The sequence below is a fragment of the Herpailurus yagouaroundi genome, unplaced genomic scaffold (assembly GCF_014898765.1).
Source record: "Herpailurus yagouaroundi ecotype Mexico unplaced genomic scaffold, PumYag 191, whole genome shotgun sequence".
In the NCBI taxonomy this organism is placed as follows: Eukaryota; Metazoa; Chordata; class Mammalia; order Carnivora; family Felidae; genus Herpailurus; species Herpailurus yagouaroundi.
Window position 1 is genome coordinate 2,389,308 of NW_024412422.1, and position 17,793 is coordinate 2,407,100.

At 54.9% G+C, this 17,793-nt stretch overlaps 1 protein-coding gene across 5 annotated transcripts in view; it reads right to left on the reverse strand.

Moving 5' to 3' along the window:
* Nucleotides 1-7,288: 7,288 nt before the first annotated feature.
* Nucleotides 7,289-17,793, reverse strand: part of ACACB (acetyl-CoA carboxylase beta) — a 114,772-nt gene continuing 104,267 nt past the window's right edge. For 3 of the 5 annotated variants that reach the window (XM_040443626.1, XM_040443627.1, XM_040443628.1), the window contains 9 exons: nt 17,379-17,475; nt 15,219-15,315; nt 14,533-14,668; nt 13,519-13,696; nt 11,826-11,938; nt 10,704-10,858; nt 9,910-10,080; nt 9,660-9,796; nt 7,289-9,001 (listed from right to left, as the gene is read on the reverse strand). In XM_040443626.1, coding sequence (XP_040299560.1) covers nt 8,875-9,001; nt 9,660-9,796; nt 9,910-10,080; nt 10,704-10,858; nt 11,826-11,938; nt 13,519-13,696; nt 14,533-14,668; nt 15,219-15,315; nt 17,379-17,475 — 1,211 coding nt within the window. In that variant the 3' untranslated portion in view covers nt 7,289-8,874. The other 2 variants (XM_040443629.1, XM_040443630.1) reach the window with 2 other exon arrangements.

Here is a 17,793-nt window from a genome sequence, read left to right on the forward strand (position 1 = left end):
TGTGCTGGAATTAAAGACACTCCTGATGGAGGGCAAGCAAACTGAACCATGTAAAACTTGACCCATGCAGCGAGTAGGGGCCAGCAAAGCTATAATGCAGAGTATTTATTGGCACCTGTTTGTGCATTGCCCTGTGACCGTTTTATGTTTGGTTTATTTGTTTTTTTCTTTTTGTCAACTGCTGATTTTGCAAGTGGCAGATTCTGCAGACGGTGGGTTGGAGGAGGGACAGGAGAGGGGGGTGGGGAATAGAGAAGGTAACTCGGGATCTTCCAGCTAAGGTGATGCCAAGAATCTGCTAGACTGGCTTGTGGCACTGCCCTCTCTTGACCAGCTGGATGTTTGGCTCCTGTGTCTGCGAGTTCCCAAACCCAAGAGCCAGAATTTTCATCAGCCAGCCACCTGGAGGGTTCAGGGTTTAGACTTGTCTTGAAGGGCCACCTTTAAGTACTTCCTACCTGGTTCTGGAACTTTCTGCCAAGCAGCCACCGTCTTTCGACACAGCCCGGTGCTGTGCGTCTGAGCAGGACCGCTCAGCTGCTTTGTGTGGTGCCCCCCCCCCCCCCCGATAAGTTAAGATGTTTGAGTCATTGTCAACAAAGGCCCCGCGTTCGGGCAACACCAAGACTCTGTAAGAGTAGTGACGAATAAATGTCTTCTGTCAATAAAGGCTGAATGGCAGCCCTGTGGCTTGGGGGAAGATGGGGGAGGTGAAGGACAAAAACGCCATTTGTCACAACCCTCACCGGTGAGGCCCCATTTACAGATGGGGAAACTGAGGCCCAGAGAGGCAACACTGAAGCCAGGCCTCTGATGCCAGGTTCCCATTGCCCCCAGAAACTGGGGGGAGTTGGCCATTCATCGGTAAAATTAACGTGGCCATCATTTACGGTCCCTCAGTGCCAGGCTCTTGATAGGCATTATCTCCGGCGGGGATGTGAAGCCCGTTTTTTTGCTCAGAAGGCGGAGGCTCACGTGAGCTGAAGAGGCAGGACTGGGTCTGTGTGTGCCAGATTCCAGAGCTAGAGCTCAGAGGCGCTGCCTCTGGTGCATAGCTGGGGTCAGAGAAGGCCTCAAGGGTGAGGAGACACAACCTTTTGAGCACCGGACCCTGTGCTAGTCACTCCTATCGATCAGCTCCTATCCTCGTGACAACCCTACCAGGCATGCCGTAGTTACTGTACCCATTTTGCAGATGAAGAAACTGAGGCTCAGAGGAACAAAGGAATGTCCTGCCATCCAAGATAACAGCAAAAGGGTGTATGAATTAGGCGTCTAAGTCTTAAGCCCTCCCAGGGAGTGGCTTGCAGCCTCACCGGGGAGACGGATTCACACATAGGCAACAATTCGCAGGAAAGGAAGGGTAGGAGGATGATGGGGAAGTGGGGATTGGGCCTACCTTAGTGGAAACCAGGCAGGTGACAGGGAGAGGGTGGCCCTGTGACCCCAGCCTGGCCAATGAGAACATCACTGCCCCCACCGCCCCCAGTGATTGGTTGGGGGCGGAAGGACACTGGCCATGTCACATGTCACGGCCGATCGACGTCACCTGGGGACTTTGTAGAAGCTACAGGACAGGGCCGCCACACTGGAGGGTACAGCCTGAGCAGGTGGGTCACCACAGGGAGAGGGCTAAGGAGCCTTGGGTCTGACACCTATTCCTCACTATGGGCACTTGGGGCAGGTATGCACAGAATCAAGGCACGAATGCCAAGATCATAAGGTCACAAGCTCTAGGCAAAGAGCCCCAGTCACAACCCGAGCCCCACCTGTGCAGGGGCCGTGCTGACACAAGGACGAAGCGTGAAGGAGAGACCTGAGGAGTGAGGCTTCTCTAAGGTTCTCTCTGCAGCTGGTCAACTCAGGAGGAAAATACTCATCGATGCGAGCACCAGCTGTATACTCTGCGTGAGCTAAACAGCCAGGGACCATCTCCTCGAGACGGCACAACCACCCTCCGAGTCAGGAGATGGTCCCATTTCCCAGGTGAGAACACCAAGGCTCAGCTCACGGTCAGGCAGCTTTCCTCTTCTCCCTCCAGGAGAAATCGTCCACGTTCCAACAACAAAAATAGTAACGACACGGGGTGACATGCTACATGCGCTGCCACGTGGCTTATTTCGTTCATCCCGTTCTCCATGGGGCACAGCTGTCGTCACCTGCGGGAGGCAGAATACTGGCTCCCAATGGTGGCCACGTCCTAATCCTGCGACTTTGTTCGGTTACAGCAAGGGGAATGAAGGGAGCAGATGGAATTAAGGCTGCATTAATGAGTTAATTCGAGCAGCTGTCTTCAATGAGGGAGCGTAACCCGGATTATCTAGGGAAACCCTGTGGTCATCACAGGATCCTCCTAAGTAAAAGAGGGAGGCAGGAGAGTTGGTGTCAGCCCTGGAGATGTAACCTTGCTGGCCGTGAAAATGGAATGGGGCCTCTAGATGCTGGAAAACACCAGAAAACGGACTTTCCCTTAGAGATTCCATAAAGGACCACAGGCGGGGGGCGCCTGGGTGGCTCGGTCGGTCAAGCGTCTGACTCTTGATTTCGACTGGGGTCATCATCTCACAGTTCGAGCCCCAAGTCAGGCAGGCTCTGCACGGACAGTGTAGAGCCCGCTTGGGATTCTTTCTCTCTCTACCCCTCCCCGCTCGTATGCGCGCTCTCTCTCAAAATAAATAAATAAACTTAAAAAAAAAAAAAAAGGGAACCACAGGCTTAGCAGTACCGATTCTAACCCAGTGAGACCCATTACAGACTTCTGACCTCCAGAACCATAAGATGACAAATGTGTGTTGTTTTTAAGCCACTAAGGTTGCGCCAAGTGTCAGAGCCGCCACGGGAAACAAACATCCCATTTTACAGAAGACAAAACTGAGGCTCAGAGTGGCTGAGCCGCTTACCTGTGATCAGGAAGGGGTGGAGATGGGATTTCAATGGCGCTCAGCTTCCCCACAGCCTATCATCCATCTCTGAGGGCTCAGCTGGCCCGCCGCTTGCCGGGGTTAACGTAGGGCAGTAACAGGTTATGCGGCTGGGGTCTGACCCTGGGTGTGCAGCTCTCCCGGCCCTTTGCACGGCCCTGGCACCTCACCGCCTCACCTAGCATTTGCTCCCCAAGGCTCAGCTGGTGCAGGTTCAGGGAAAGGGATGAAGGAGACGGACAGAAGTAGACGATGAGATGAGCGAGGCCGGTGTTTCCACCCCTGGGGGGGTCGCAGCACCCCCACCTCTAGGGCAGGGGTAGCAGCCGAAGACCAAACTGGCGGAAAGAAGGGAGGCCTGGCATCCGGGGCAGGAGCCTCTGGGTGGGCGGGGGAAGCAGGGGGCACAGGAATGGAAAACTTAAAGGCGCACGCTAGGCTGCGTTTCCCCGCCACCGTGTTTGAGCGACGCAGGCGAAAAAGTCCCATGCCTTGAGTAGACAATTACTTCCAGGCTTGATCCGGAAGGATCGCTCCCGTGAAAACGAACAAAAAAAGCCATTTCGAGTGTCGGCGAGGTTATGGGGAAACCAGATCCCGTGCGCGCTGTCGGTGGGGATGTGAAATGGTGTAGCCCCAACGGGAAACGGTCTGGCGTTTCCTCACAAAGCGCAGCACAGAACTGCCGTCTGGTCCAGCAATTCCACGTGTGGGCATGCGCTCCGCAAGGACCCGGAAGGGGGGACTCGAAGACGTAGCTGCACGCCCACGCTCATGGCGGCGCTACTCACGGAAGCCAAAAGGTGGGAGCAACAGAAGTGACCACGGACGGATGAGTGGATAAGCGGAACGTGGGTGCCACAGTCTGAAAGGCTGTGTGCCACGGCCCTCTCCCCGCCATGTGTATGCTGAAATCCTAACGCAGATACGATGGCATCAGCAGGTGGGGGGGGGGCCTCTCGGACGGACGTAGATCATGAGGGTGGCCTCTTCAAGAATGGGATTAATGCTCATAGGAGAAGCCCAAAGATGTCCCTGCCCCTTCTGCCACATGAGGACACAGAGAGAAGTTTGCGCCCCAGAAGAGGCATGGTGTCACCCTGATCTTGGACTTCCAGCCCGTAGAACTGTAAGCAATGAATTTCCGTTATTTATAAGCTCCACACCCCCCACCCCAGCCTGTGGTATTTTGTGATATATATATATATATATATATATATATATATATATATTCAATGGAATGTTATCCGGCCTTAAAAAGAAGGGAGTTCTGACACCTGCTACAACATGGATGAAACCTTGCGGACGTGGTGCTGAGTGAAAGAAGCCAGACGCAAAAAGACCAGCACTGGATGCTTCCACTTGTATGAGGGACCTCGAGTAGGCACATGCATACAGACAGAAAGCAGCTGGTGGTTGCCAGGGCTGGCGGGAGGGGGAAATGGGAGTGTTTGAGGGGTAAGGAGTCTCCGTTTGAGATGATAATGCTGTAGAGACGGACGGTGGTGCTGATTTGCCCAACAGCGTGACTGCACGTAATGCCGCCGGGCTGTACATTTCAAAGACGGTTAAAACGGCTAAAATGGTAAATTTTGAGGTGATGTATATTTTACCAAAAATGGTAAATGGTAAAAAAAATGAAGAATGAGAAATCCTAGGCTACTGGCCTGTGTTTCCTGTACATGAAGCTGCTCAGAGATATACAAGGGTCAGAGTATCACAAGATACAGATCATCAGGGGAAAGCGGCCTTTTCCCTCACCTTCCAGAAGGGGCCACCCTCTGCCAATAAGACGGCTCTCAGGGCACCTGAGTGGCTCAGTCGGTTAAGCGTCTGACTTCAGCTCAGGTCACGATCTCGCGGTCCGTGAGTTCGAGCCCCACATCGGGCTCTGGGCTGATGGCTCAGAGCCTGGAGCCTGCTTCCGATTCTGTGTCTCCCTCTCTCTCTGCCCCTCCCCCGTTCACGCTCTGTCTCTGTCTCAAAAATAAATAAAACGTTAAAAAAAAAAATCTTTTAAAAAGACGGCTCTCCAGCATCCCTCCTCAGCTCAGTAGCCAGAGGAATTTAGGGATTTCTAGGTATGTATTTCATTTTCAAATCCATGTTTCAGATAGATAGATAGATGATAGATAGATAGATACATAGATAGATATAGATAGATAGATAGATACAAATCACACAAAAGGAGCAGCCCAGAGGCTGCAGGACCACAAGCCATGGTCTCCCAACCCACTGGGGAGATGGTCAGGGAGAACTGCCTGGAGGAAGCACCATGTGAGTTGGGTTTTGAGGGGTGAGTAGGAGTCAGCCAGACAAAGGCTGGAGCGGAAGAGGGTTTCTGGCAGGAGAAACAGTCTGCTCACCTGGCAGTGAACCGACAGGCTTGGTGGCTGGTGATGACAGAGTCCGTAGGAACGATGTGCAGGCTGGGTGTGGCTCACGCCAGTCCATGTGGGGTTAAGTAAGAACTCGTCCCAGCGGGTACTTGGAGCAGTGAAGGGGCATTTTGGGGATAGACTATTGGCAGAGAGCCTCGGCGTGGCTCTGGCCATCAGCTGCATGGACAAAACCCAGAAGGTTTGCTCATGCTCTCGGAGTGCACAGGACCCTTTCCTGTGCCTGCTGGTCATCTGGGGACCCTTGCTGCGGTCTTGTGGGTGATCTCCTCTGTTCGGTTCCTATCACAGTGACCCTGAAAGGTGGACCCATCTCTGAAAGAAATAGGACAACAAATGACAACAGACCCTGGGCATTTGATGAGTTGTGGCCATGAATATCCTCTACGGTTAACCCTTTGCAGTTTCTAGCTTTGGGGACCCTGGGAAAACAGCTCCCGAGGGCAGGAGTGGGCTGTCTTGCTCACGGCTGTGCCCCCTCACACAGTGCGTGACACATAGTACGTGCTCAATAAATAGTTGACGAAGATACGCTCGGCACAGACAGAACCGGGCACCGTGAGGCTGGAGATCCCCTCACCAGCCACACAATGGGCCACCTCACCTCAACACAGCTCTGTTCTCAACTCTCTACTCTCGGCTGCAAAGGAGCTCAGGACATGATTTAAAGGTAAAACAAAACAACAAAAAAAACCCCGGTGTTTGGAAACACAAATATCCCCCTAGGGAAGTATACAGATGTCTGCCATTTACTCTGAAATGTATCCAAATAAGAGAATGGGTTGACAGGTTGAGAGAGGGGCGGATAGATGGATGGGCCACGACAAGCACAGGAAAAGGACCACGATAGCAGCTAGCACTGAATGGCTGTGCGTCTGCCACAGCGAAGTTGACCTGTTGGTGTTTGGAAATTTTTCATAATAAAGTGTCAGGGGAAAGTGACCTTGGGTTAAAAGGCCAACTGACTTTTGGATTTGGAGAATGAGGTGGGGGAGGCAAAGCAAGAGGCAGAGGTTGGGATGACCCAAGCAGGGGGTGCCAGTTTGGTAGCACCCCGCTTTCGTGATGTGGACAAGCTGTACGTCCAAGGACACGGGGTTCCTTCAAGTGGTTTGGGGGGGGGGGGTGCGTGGTGCTCCAGAATCTGCTGATCCAGGGAGGGAGAGACTTCAGTGAAGGAGAGGGTAGCTTGTCCCCAGCCGAGGCCTGGCCCTGGAGGGGCCAGGGTCTTGATGGGAATCCGAATGAGGACGTTGGTTGGATCAGCTGGGGTGGGGGTGGGGGGGTGAGGCAGGGGGCTGGTGTAGATGGTGTCCTCACGTGCCAGGACGTAGCCTTTGCAAAGGTTCAGGATTTACGGGACAGCAAAAGGCCTCGCAAGATCGGGTCTGGGTCAGCCTGGGTGCCTGGCCCCCACCTCACCAGCTGTGTGAACTTGGGCACGTATATATATACACACACACATATATATATATTGACATATATATATATTGACATTGAGGATAGAGTGTAGCATGCACTTGAGAGGCTCTCCAGGGTCACATGGGATGAGGTCACCACCCTGAGCATCCAGTTTGGACCCGAGCTGCCCACCGAGGCCTCTGGCCACACTCAGTGGCACGGTCCCTCCCCTCTTCCCTGGAGGGGGCTGCACTGAGTCCCCGGAAGCAGGGAAAGTACTATCAGCTGATTGCCAATGTGCTGAACTCCGCCCCATCAGCCAGCAGACAGCAGCACGCGGCCATTTTTGAAATCAAGCTGAAAAGACCAAGTCCGCCCGTGACTTCCAGGATACAAACTGTCACAAACTGACTTCTGGGAGACAAACTCTTATCAGAGCTTTGTCTTCCTGGGATGGGGGCTTGCGCAAGATCTCGGCCAATAGGGCAGGCCGGTGAGCTCCAGGGCAATCACCCAGGCAGGCGGCCTGCCTCTTCTGGTCCAGGTAATAAGTCAAGGCCAAAGTGCTTCCTTTAAAAAACACTTTATTCCACACATCTCCTGGCGGGATCCCCCACCCACTGCACCTGGGGAGCAGCTCCTTATGGACCTGCCTTTCCCTCCAAAACCAAGGGAGCCTCCCGCACACTGAAACATTCAGTTCCCGAGTCAGCGTGGAGTCCCACGCCCTCCCCGAATGGCCCCAGGATGGGACAACAGATAATTCCTCTTCCTCCCATCCCTCACGGCCCCCATGACACCTTCATGTGCCAGGTCCGTCACTGGCTGATGGCCAAACTCTGTTTTTTTTTTTCCACTCAGGCAGTGGAAGCATCCGGGCTGGTGGGGGGCTTCCCTGGGCAGCCTCGTCGGTCTCTGAACCGGCAAGGTTCCTCAGACAAACTTCCCATCCCAGCAGTGGGGGGGGGGGGGGGGGGGGGCAACTGCCCCCATCACCGGCACCCAAGAACTGATGGACGGGGCCAGGAGGATAGCAGGCCCCCGATGCCCTGCGGCCTCCAGAACCCAGTGCTTGGAGGGCAGGTCGCAGGGGCCTCCCTGAGCAAATTGGTGTGGCCCTCCTGGTCCAGTCCTTGCAAACCAAGAGCTCTGCCCCTTGGGGCCAGATCCCTGCACAGACATCAAGGCACCAGGTGAGGGGGTGCCGGCAGAGGGGGCCTTCGAGGTGAGTAGTGGCCATCCCCGCAGTGACACTCATGAGCCAGCTGGGCTGTGAGCCCGGTGACTGTCTGCCTTCTGCCTTCGTGTTCCCAACCCGGCCACGAGGCTGCACACAGGGGACCGGGGGGGGGGCCGTCCTTGTCCTCCTCCCAGGGAAGGGGCCGGCTGGGAGGGCTGGGAGCCACACGGAAGCTGTCTTCGAAGGTCCTGAAATGTGCGGCCCAACAGTTCTGCCCATTTGCTTTCCGTCTTTCGAAAACAGAATCAGCACGGCCTTACCAGCGAGACGTTCCTGGCGCCCCTCTAGGGGCCACGTGGGGAACGACATACCGTTTTATTCTCTTCAAAAACCATTCATGCCCTTTCCCAGGTGACTTGACAGTTTCCAAATAAGCATCATGACAAAAACCAGGCTGTTTCTGCGCTTCCTTCCTCGGCCGACTTACTCTGCCGAACTATGTAAGACGCTTACAATCAGGAGTTGGTCTCAGAGTAGAAAGATACAAAGATTCTGTGATCTGATATAAAACGAGCCCAAGAGAACACCTGGAGCCCGCATACCAGGCACTGGAAAGCAAAAGGAAACTGGGGGGTTTGGGTTCAATGTGATTCAGGGATGCAGCAAAAAAAAAAAAAAAAAAAAAAAAATGATGTCTCAAGAGACACCAGAGCCAACTTCCCAGTGATGGAGAGGAAGCTATTTCTGCTCAGAAGGGGCTCTCCTGAGCTTTTTATTGAGGCAGGAGTGAGTGGGAGGCCAGCAGCCCTGCAGAGATGCCTAGCGTTTTGGGGGTTTTGGGGTTTTGAGGGGTTTTTTTTTTGCTCTTTTCTTTTTAAAAAGCAAACCCCCAAGGTCCTGATGAGGCCTGCGGTAGGCGGGTCAGCGTGGTTTCTTTTGCCCGTGGTCCTGAAAGCGGCCGGGTGGGCCGGGGTCAGGTGGAGGCTGGGCCGTCCATGGTGGACAGGAGGTGAATGACTTCGGCCCGCTCTGCTGAGCTAATGTGCTGGCTCAGGTACACGATGCAGTCCACGGCCACGTCAGGGTTGTCTTGAACCAGGCTGCAGGGGGAGGGGAGAAAAGGGCAGGGGTCATTCCTGCCACTTAGGTCAGGGGGTCCTAGGGCAGTCGCTAAGAATTCCTATGCAGGGTCATGCCATGTTCCTGGGTGGGTGACAACCCAGGGCTCCCAAGTCTCTTTGTGCCGTGGTCACCATGGCAGGAGTGGGGGGGGGGTTGTGGTCCTATACGGCAGGAGGGAATTCTGGGGGTCAGAACACTTGGAAGGACAGTGGACCCTGTCAGTCACTAGCTGTGTGACTGGAGACCCAGTATTTCCCCTAAATTTCAGCTTCATTCCCTAAATGGGGTCCCACATGATCGACTACCCATCTCACAGGGGACCCCATGGGAATGGGGTGAGCAAATCCTTTGGAAAGGCTGGCACCATTGGGAGCCAGCAGCCTACGGCCTAGCAGTTAAGAACATGGGCTCTCCCAGATGCGCTCTAGCCGTGACCTTGGGCCAGCTGTCCTCTATATTCCAGCAAGGAATACAGCCCCCGAGCCGTGGACCTCGCACGCGAGGCTGAGCCGTAGGCCCGGGGACCATGCAGCGTCATGGAGTCAAGCTGGCACTCTGGGGTCAGGCGGCTGGCGGTAAATCCGGCGCTCGCCAAGAAGTCCAAGGCATGGGCGGGTGGGCGGGGTGGCCGCTTACCGTCTGATGGCCTTGAGGACGGAGTCGCGCTTCAAACACTTGATGTTCTCGCGGATGGTGGAACGCAGGCCGCCCCCACCCTGCCAGTGCTGTTCCAGCCACTTTACCACCATCTGGTTGTTATCCCACAGGTAGGCCTGGGGGGAAGGGGACAGGCAGCCTCAGAGAGGGACCCCTGAGCAGGCTAGCCCCGGGAGGCATGCACTGACCCACCCACCCACCCACCCGTCCTGTCTCCGCCCAGGCCCACCTTGACGGCCCCCTCCGTCTCCACGAACCACCGACGCAGCATGGACTGGATGTGCACGTGGCTCAGCTCACTGCTGGCCTGCAGGATCTCCTGCTTGACCTGGTCCTCCAGCAGGAGGCGGCGCAGACGCCAGTACAGGAAGGCGCGTGAGGTCTTCCACTCCACGATGTCCTGTGGACAAGCCCCAGGCCTGAGCCCTCCGAAGGGGCAGGGGTGGGCAGAGATGCAGGGTGCTGCCCGGGGCGGGGCCCTGGGCTAGGTGCAAGCTCGGTGATCATTCCCGTTTTACAGGCGGGGCAGCTGAGGCTCGGGGCGGGGGGTTGGCGGGGCCAAGATTTCACCGGGACTCTACTCAGGCTTCCCAGAGGCACGGAGAGGCTTAGGCTGGCTGGGAGGGAGCCCCACACACAGGGGTGGTAGGTGAGTGTAGGGTATCTTCTTAGGGGCCGAGCGATGGGGTGGGGCTGGTGAAGGCCAGTGCTGGGCGGGAACAATCCTTCCCAAGTCTGGCCCGTGGTTAGAGACACCCATGGGGGTCAGACTGGTGGTTCCCAAACCTTGCTGCCTGTTGGAATCGCTTGGGGATTTGCAGCCATACTTATACGGGGCTCCCACCCCCTGATACTCTGATTTAATTGGTCCGAAGAGCCACCTGGGCACTGGGATTTTTTTTTTTTATTGCTCCCCAAGTGTTTCTAACATGTAGCTTTCGAGCCCAGATCTGCTCCGGTTGGAAACCAGGTGACCTTAGGATGGGGCATTCATGTGGGGCTCCCACAGCTGCAGGCTCTTACAGAGACGACACCCTTCTCCAGCATGCCGTGGGCCCTGTCGTGGAGGTCGGCGAACAGCACCGCCACCTGGTGGTAGACGGGCAGGAGCAGGTCCTCCCGGGCCTTCAGCTGGCCCTCCAGGTCCCTGCGGTCCTTATCGGAGAGCTCGGACACTCCTGTGGGCAAGGGCACAAACCAGGGTTTGCAGGACAGGCCTGCGCTCTGATTCGGAAGCTGCCCCCAAACCAAGCTGCTCGCACGGTCTCAGAAGTGTGCTTACCATGGCGAGACCGCATTCAGCGTGCAACTCTAAATGTGCCCCCTTCTCGGGAAGAACCACTGTGCTCATGGGCTACGATCACTTACTATTTTCCACACGTATTGCAAAATACAATTAAGGGGATATTATGAACAACGCTGGGCCAATTTCATACCTTAGATGAAATGGACAAATTCCTTGAAATATACAAACTATGGAAGCTCTGCCAAGAAGAAACAGATCCCCTGAATAGTCCTACATATAATAAAGATGAATTTGTAGCCAGAAACCTCCTATCAAAGATTTAAAGACATAATGCCAATTCCGACTCAGAAGACAGGAGGGAACACCTCCCAACTCATTCAAGAGATCAGCATTTACCCTGACACGAAACCAAAGAAATTAGACACACACACACACACACACACACACACACACACACACACACTCTCTAATAAATCTTGTGAAGGGCACAGTTATAAAGGCACTGTCACCCAATATGGACTTTTAAAGAGAATTCCATCTAAGGCTACAAGTGAAACAAAACTATCACTCAGACAAAATTGGTAACATACTTCAGGTCTGATGGAAAATTCTAAAGGGACATTTTGCTGTGCAAATTCTCATCGTCCTCACTGGCCCCAAATACTTCCATTGTTCTATTTTATGTGTGTTCAGAAATAAATACGCAAAGGCATTAAACATACTTTTTGATGGTAAAGGGCTGATTTTGCTATATGAACGTGTTTAACACATCCCCCGATTTTTGGAGCTGTCTTTTGGCACGCTGGCACTTTGTTTTCACCGGACTAGAACCCCCCGGGAGGGGAGCGGGCTGGGTCTCTCTTGCCCTCTGAGACCTGAGGCGTTTCCACCCCTCTCACCTAGCTGTTCCACGAGCTTCTTATAAACTGGGTCGATCCTCCTCATGGTCTTTATCAGATCTTTCTTTCGGAACTTAATCTCCACTGTTCCCTCCGGCTCCAGAATGCTCGCCCTGAAAAAAGAAGAGGAAGGGGTAGAAGTGTAGGAGATGTCCCCCCAACGAACTACAGCCAGGAGACATGGGGGTAGAGACAGGAGAGCCAGGAAATCCGGGTGTGAGTTCTTAGATCTTTCACAGACTCACTCTGTGACCTTGGGCAAGTCAGAGGGGACTCTCCAGTCATCTGCTTCTATATCCATAAAATATACAGGGGCTGAGCCAACGTCTTAAAATCACGTTTTCTGAACTCTGGAATGCCCTTTCGGCTCTGAGAGCATAGGCCTCTTCTCCAGAACAGCATAGCCCTCCTGTTCTTCAGCTACAGCCCTTTGTGACTTTCCTAATCTCTGCTCTCCTCGGGCCAGGGTACTGTTTCTGATCTCCTCCAAGCTCACAAAGGCACAATGAAGAACTCAACATGGTTCAGTATGAGCTGGCCCTCTCACTCACCCCCCACACTGCCCCCTTCATCCTCTTTTGATAGTTTGGAAGCCCCAAGAAATACTTGATGTAGCTCTGAGCTTCCTGGTGGCCAGAGTGAAAAGGTAATGATGACCCCACTTGAGGCTGCTCATGTCCCGAGTCATCCTGGAGGGCGGACCTCAACAGCCCCCCGTGATGGTCTAGGTGCACTGAAGGCGGGACAGGTGTCGCTCATGTGCACCATATCACAATATCTACCATGATGTCTGGTACATAGTAGGTACTCAATAAATAGTCACTGAATGAATGAATGGGTAACAGACATGGGAAGAGGATGCCTATATTTGGGGCAAAACTACTCCTGAGGTCTTGACATCCTACACAGCATGTAGCTTAGAGTCTTCCTTTTTTTTTTTTTTTTTTTTTTAAATTTTTTCACATTTATTCAGTTTTGAGGGACAGAGCGTGAGTGGAGGAGGGGCAGAGAGCAAGGGAGACACAGAATCCGAAGCAGGCTCCGGGCTCTGAGCTGTCAGCACAGAGCCCGATGTGGGGCTCGAACTCATGAACTGCGAGATCATGACCTGAGCCAAAATCGGACGCCCAACCGACTGAGCACCCCAGGCGCCCCAACTTAGAGTCTTCACTTTAAAGTTACTCAAGCACCATGTAGCAAGTACCACTGTCATTATCCTTTCTGTAAACGTTCCTGGAACGAATGAATTCCTCCTTAACAAAGTGCCACAGGTTTCTCTCTCCCGACGAACCAGTAACCTCTCAGGCAAGTATCTGTCAGTCATTTGTTCAGCCAGGATTTCCCAACCACCTGCTAGCGGTCAGGCATTGTGCGAGGCCCTGGCCTATAAAACTGAATAAAGCACAGCCCCTCCAGGAACTCACAGCTTGGGCAGAGACTCAGAGCCCAGGGAGAACTAGAGGACTGGTTATGTTTCCCTTTTTATCCTGGCTGCCAGGAAGCTCAGGTGCCATGAACTCTCCTGATAAAATCCACCTGTGCACTGGATGCTAGTTTCGGACTGGTAAAATTGGAGCCTCTCCATCCTTCAGAAACCTCAGAATGCCCTGGCAATTCCTGGCCAGTGGCTCAAAGATGATGGGGCCTCGGGACTGGGGGTGAAGGGAAACGAGGCTGAGGGTCACACACCCACCTGCTCTCCTTGTCTGCGTACGTTTCTATGCACAGGGGGTTGATGGAGGAGTCCACGACCACCCAGGAGCCCCCCCGGAGTTCCCCGTGGGGTGGGATATAGATCAGGACGGGCTGTTTGTACTGCCTGAGGCTGTCCACGATGTAGGCTCCAAACTTTAGCACCTGGTCGTACATGTCTGAAAGCAAAGCAGTTAGTTGCCCGGTGAGGAGGCTTCAGGCCCCAGCACCTGCCACACGCCAAGCCCCCAGCCGTCGCTGTCCTGGGGAGCCTGAGAAAGCGTGTTCAGCCGGGATGCTTCGCGGCACCATGGAAAGGGCAGTAGAGGAGGCCAGGTACAGACTGCACCCTTACTGTCCGTGTCACCTTGGCCAGGCCACTCTCCCCTCCCTCACACTGGGGCCTCTCAGTGCCTCCATCTGTAAAAGGAAGCTTAGGGCAATCTCAAGGGTCCCTTCCTTCCAGCTCTGACTCCGGGATGCCCTCACTGGTGACTGCCCCCCACCCTGTCCTGCCGTTCCTAGCACACGGAACCCTATCTATCCAGCAATAGCACAGATCCTTCCCTCCTGCCCACAGACAGCGTGGTCGTTATTGTCCACCAAGACGAGGCTCTCCGAGTACCAGGCACCTTATGTGGTTAGGCTGCAATAATAAAATCAACCATCATCATGCCAGGAGCTAACACCATGCACCCGTGATCAGCTCACATCAAACCCTCACTTCAGACCTCTCTCAGGCTGGTCTTACTCTTAGCCCCTTCACAGGAAGGAAAGTTCCCGGGGTCGCCCACCCTGCCCTGCCCCTCACAGGGTGACCTCTGGCTAGTCACACTGGGAGCCCTCAGTACCTCATCTGTGAAATGGGTGGATGTTCCCTGAACTGCTCCCATCCTTGGAGGTTGTAGCGGGGCTCGGCTAAGATGACGACGCGACAGCGCCACCTGGAGGGGGTTTCCCTGTCCTGGGTGCTGACCCCGCAGCTTTGGGACACCCACAGGAGAGGTGGCTTTACCTTTCATGCCACCGGAGAACCCCCTCCAGTTGGCAAAGATTATCAGGGGCAATCCCTCTCGGTTGAAATCGTTGATGGCCTGGGCCGTCTTGTAGGCTGAGTCTGGGAACCACACCTGGCCCGCCTGCTGGATTATCTGGAACACAGGGTGGCCTGGATCAGACTCCTCTGTGCAAGACCAGCGAGGGGACACGGGGACAGTCTTCTGAGTCATACCCTAGAGGGCAGGCAATCTGATCTGCGTTGGCACCCACACCAGAGCCAGGGCTCACAGGGAGGGCCCGAAGCTCACCTGCTGGGGGCCCTGCTTCTGCAGCCCAGGGAGGTTCCTTCTGCCTCATTTACAGGCTCAAAGGGGTGCCAAGCCAGTCCAGGCCATACCGAGTCCTAGGACCCACCCTCTGACTCCCGAGCTCCTCCCATATGTGCCATGGCCCAGCTAGAGTCAGTGACAGGGACAGGGACAGGCGCAGAGGTCAGGAGGGATTCCCAGGGACCTGTCACCCCCCTGAAGAAGAAAGACAGCGTAGGACATTTATGCATCCCACAGAGACAGTGCTGGAGACGGGCGCCCCTGGGGCCAAGGACTCCCCCGAGGCTGGAAGGGCCGGCGTGTGACCGCCCAGGATCCCCTCCGGCTGGCTGAGCCAGCTGAAACCACAGTCCCAAATTCCCAGCCCTCTGACCTTGGCCTCGGAATCCAGGTTGGCAGGGTCTGCAGGCACTACCACCTCCACGGTCCGCGTCTCCACGGCGATCACTCCAACAGGGATCCCCCCTAGCCTGTGAGGTGGAGCAGGGGCGAGCGGGGAGCTGGGCGGCAGCCCCCTTGGATCCGGGGGTAGACGGGTCCGCCCAGCCCCGGCTGACATTCTATGGGCATCCTGGGTACCTGGGCACTAAAGGCTGGGACGCGGGCACGCGTGCAGAAGCGTGCACAGCTTTTACTCTGGCGGGTTATTTTACTGGAAGGCAAAGAAGCCGTTCCAAAGCGGTAAGAGCCTCCTTGCCAGCCGGCGGGCTGGAAAGGTGCCATCGGCGCCCTTCTTGGGGCAGCAGCCATCGTGGTGACGGGGAGGGTGAGGCCAGTGCAGGAGCAGCGCTCTCCACTAGAACTTTCTGGGACGCTGTGTTCCCCCTGGGCCATCCAGAACAGCAGCCGTGACATGCTACCTCGGGCGGATGCTCAGCACCTGAAACGTGCCAAGGGCAACAGGGGAACGGAATACACCTTCCTCTCTCAAGTCACCGAGATTTGAATTGCTGCACGCGGCCAGCAGCCACCGCACGGGACGGGGCAGGTCTAGGCACCGCGGCGTGCTTTCAAAGGGGTGGCGGATGTGGACCCTGAAGGAGCTGCGGCTCAGAGGATCCCACGACATTAGTAACTGTCACCCGCCTGCCACCAGCCAGGCCTGAGCCAGGTGCATCCCTGGGTCACTCGTGTCTACGAGGCAGGTGGAGAGAACGTCTTTAAATAAAGGAAGGGTTTCCATGTAGAAGAGGGAGATCTCATCGCAGGTCTTAAAAAACAAAACACTTAAGGGGCGCCTGGGTGGCGCAGTCGGTTAAGCGTCCGACTTCAGCCAGGTCACGATCTCGCGGTCCGGGAGTTCGAGCCCCGCGTCAGGCTCTGGGCTGATGGCTCGGAGCCTGGAGCCTGTTTCCGATTCTGTGTCTCCCTCTCTTTCTGCCCCTCCCCCCGTTCATGCTCTGTCTCTCTCTGTCCCAAAAATAAATAAACGTTGAAAAAAAAATAAATAAAACACTTAGGGGGGAGGGATGAGCTGTTAGTACTAGGCTTAACATTTAGTATTTTATTTTATTTATTTTTTTTTTTTTTTTATTTTTTAAATTTTTTTTTCAACCTTTATTTATTTTTGGGACAGAGAGAGACAGAGCATGAACGGTGGAGGGTCAGAGAGAGAGGGAGACACAGAATCGGAAACAGGCTCCAGGCTCTGAGCCATCAGCCCAGAGCCCGACGCGGGGCTCAACTCACGGACCGCGAGATCGTGACCTGGCTGAAGTCGGACGCTTAACCGACTGCGCCACCCAGGCGCCCCAACATTTAGTATTTTAATACTTATTTATTGCCCAGGAGAGAAATAACAGCACCAACAAGGACAGGAATAGCAGCTGCTGGCACTGACGGAGCACTTAGGGTGTTTTAAGAGCTTGACACATGTCCTCACAGCAGTCCTCTGGGGGCAGGATTATCATCCCCGTCTTGCAGATGAGGACGTAAAGGCCCAGAGAAAGTGAAGGACCTTAGATCTGACTCCAGAGCCTGGACTTGTCACAACTGCCCCGTGCCACGATCTGAATGCTAACTTATAAGGATAATTATAAGGGTCAATTATACGGAGAGGATCCCGCAGGTGGCCAGACAGGTCTAAAATGATGACGGCTGCACCACTGAGGGGTGAGCTGCTCAGCTCTGAAAGCATCCAAGCGATTAAGCCGTCCACCAGCTCTGCGTAGACAAGAGGGCTCCTGATCGTGGCCCTCGTGGAACAGACCTCATAGTTTTGAGTGTCTGTGTAGTTTTCTGGTGGGAGCACCCAGCGCTGTCTTCTGATTCCCAAAGGGGCAGACTCTGGCCCCCAGCAAGCAGATGGCTGAGATGGCCTTTCCTAAGGCCACAGAAAAATCCAGACTTTATGAAGCAGTTCAGCCTCCAGAAAACCATCCCCCCAAATTGGTTTTCCTTTCGGAAAGCCCTAAGGCCAAAAGGAAAGTGCTCTTGGGGGTCACCCAGGAGGAAAGGACCCATGGCTAGTGCCTGGGAGTCCCAGTGCCTGGTGAGGCCAGGCGAGTGCAGGCTGCCCCGTTCCCAGGGTTACCTCGCTCTTCCTGTCACCACCGTCTGGGCCCAAGGCGCCATGATTTCCTTGAAACTGCCGTGGTCAAAGAATCCACTCTGCCAGGATCCCTTCAGAGCTGTGGGCAGAAGCGCAGAGGCCCAGGCCAAGGGGCTGGGTTGATGAGGGTCCCCATGGTCCGCCTGGTGGGGCAGACAACCTGCCCTTCACAGCCCAGACACCTGTTTCTCCAGAAAACCACACAGACCCCGACCCCATTAAAAGAAAGCAAAGCAGGGGCGCCGGGTAGCGCAGTCGGTTGGCGTCCAACTTCAGCTCAGGTCACGATCTCGCGGTCCGTGAGTTCGAGCCCCGCGTCGGGCTCTGGGCTGATGGCTCGGAGCCTGGAGCCTGCTTCCGATTCTGTGTCTCCCTCTCTCTCTGCCCCTCCCCCGTT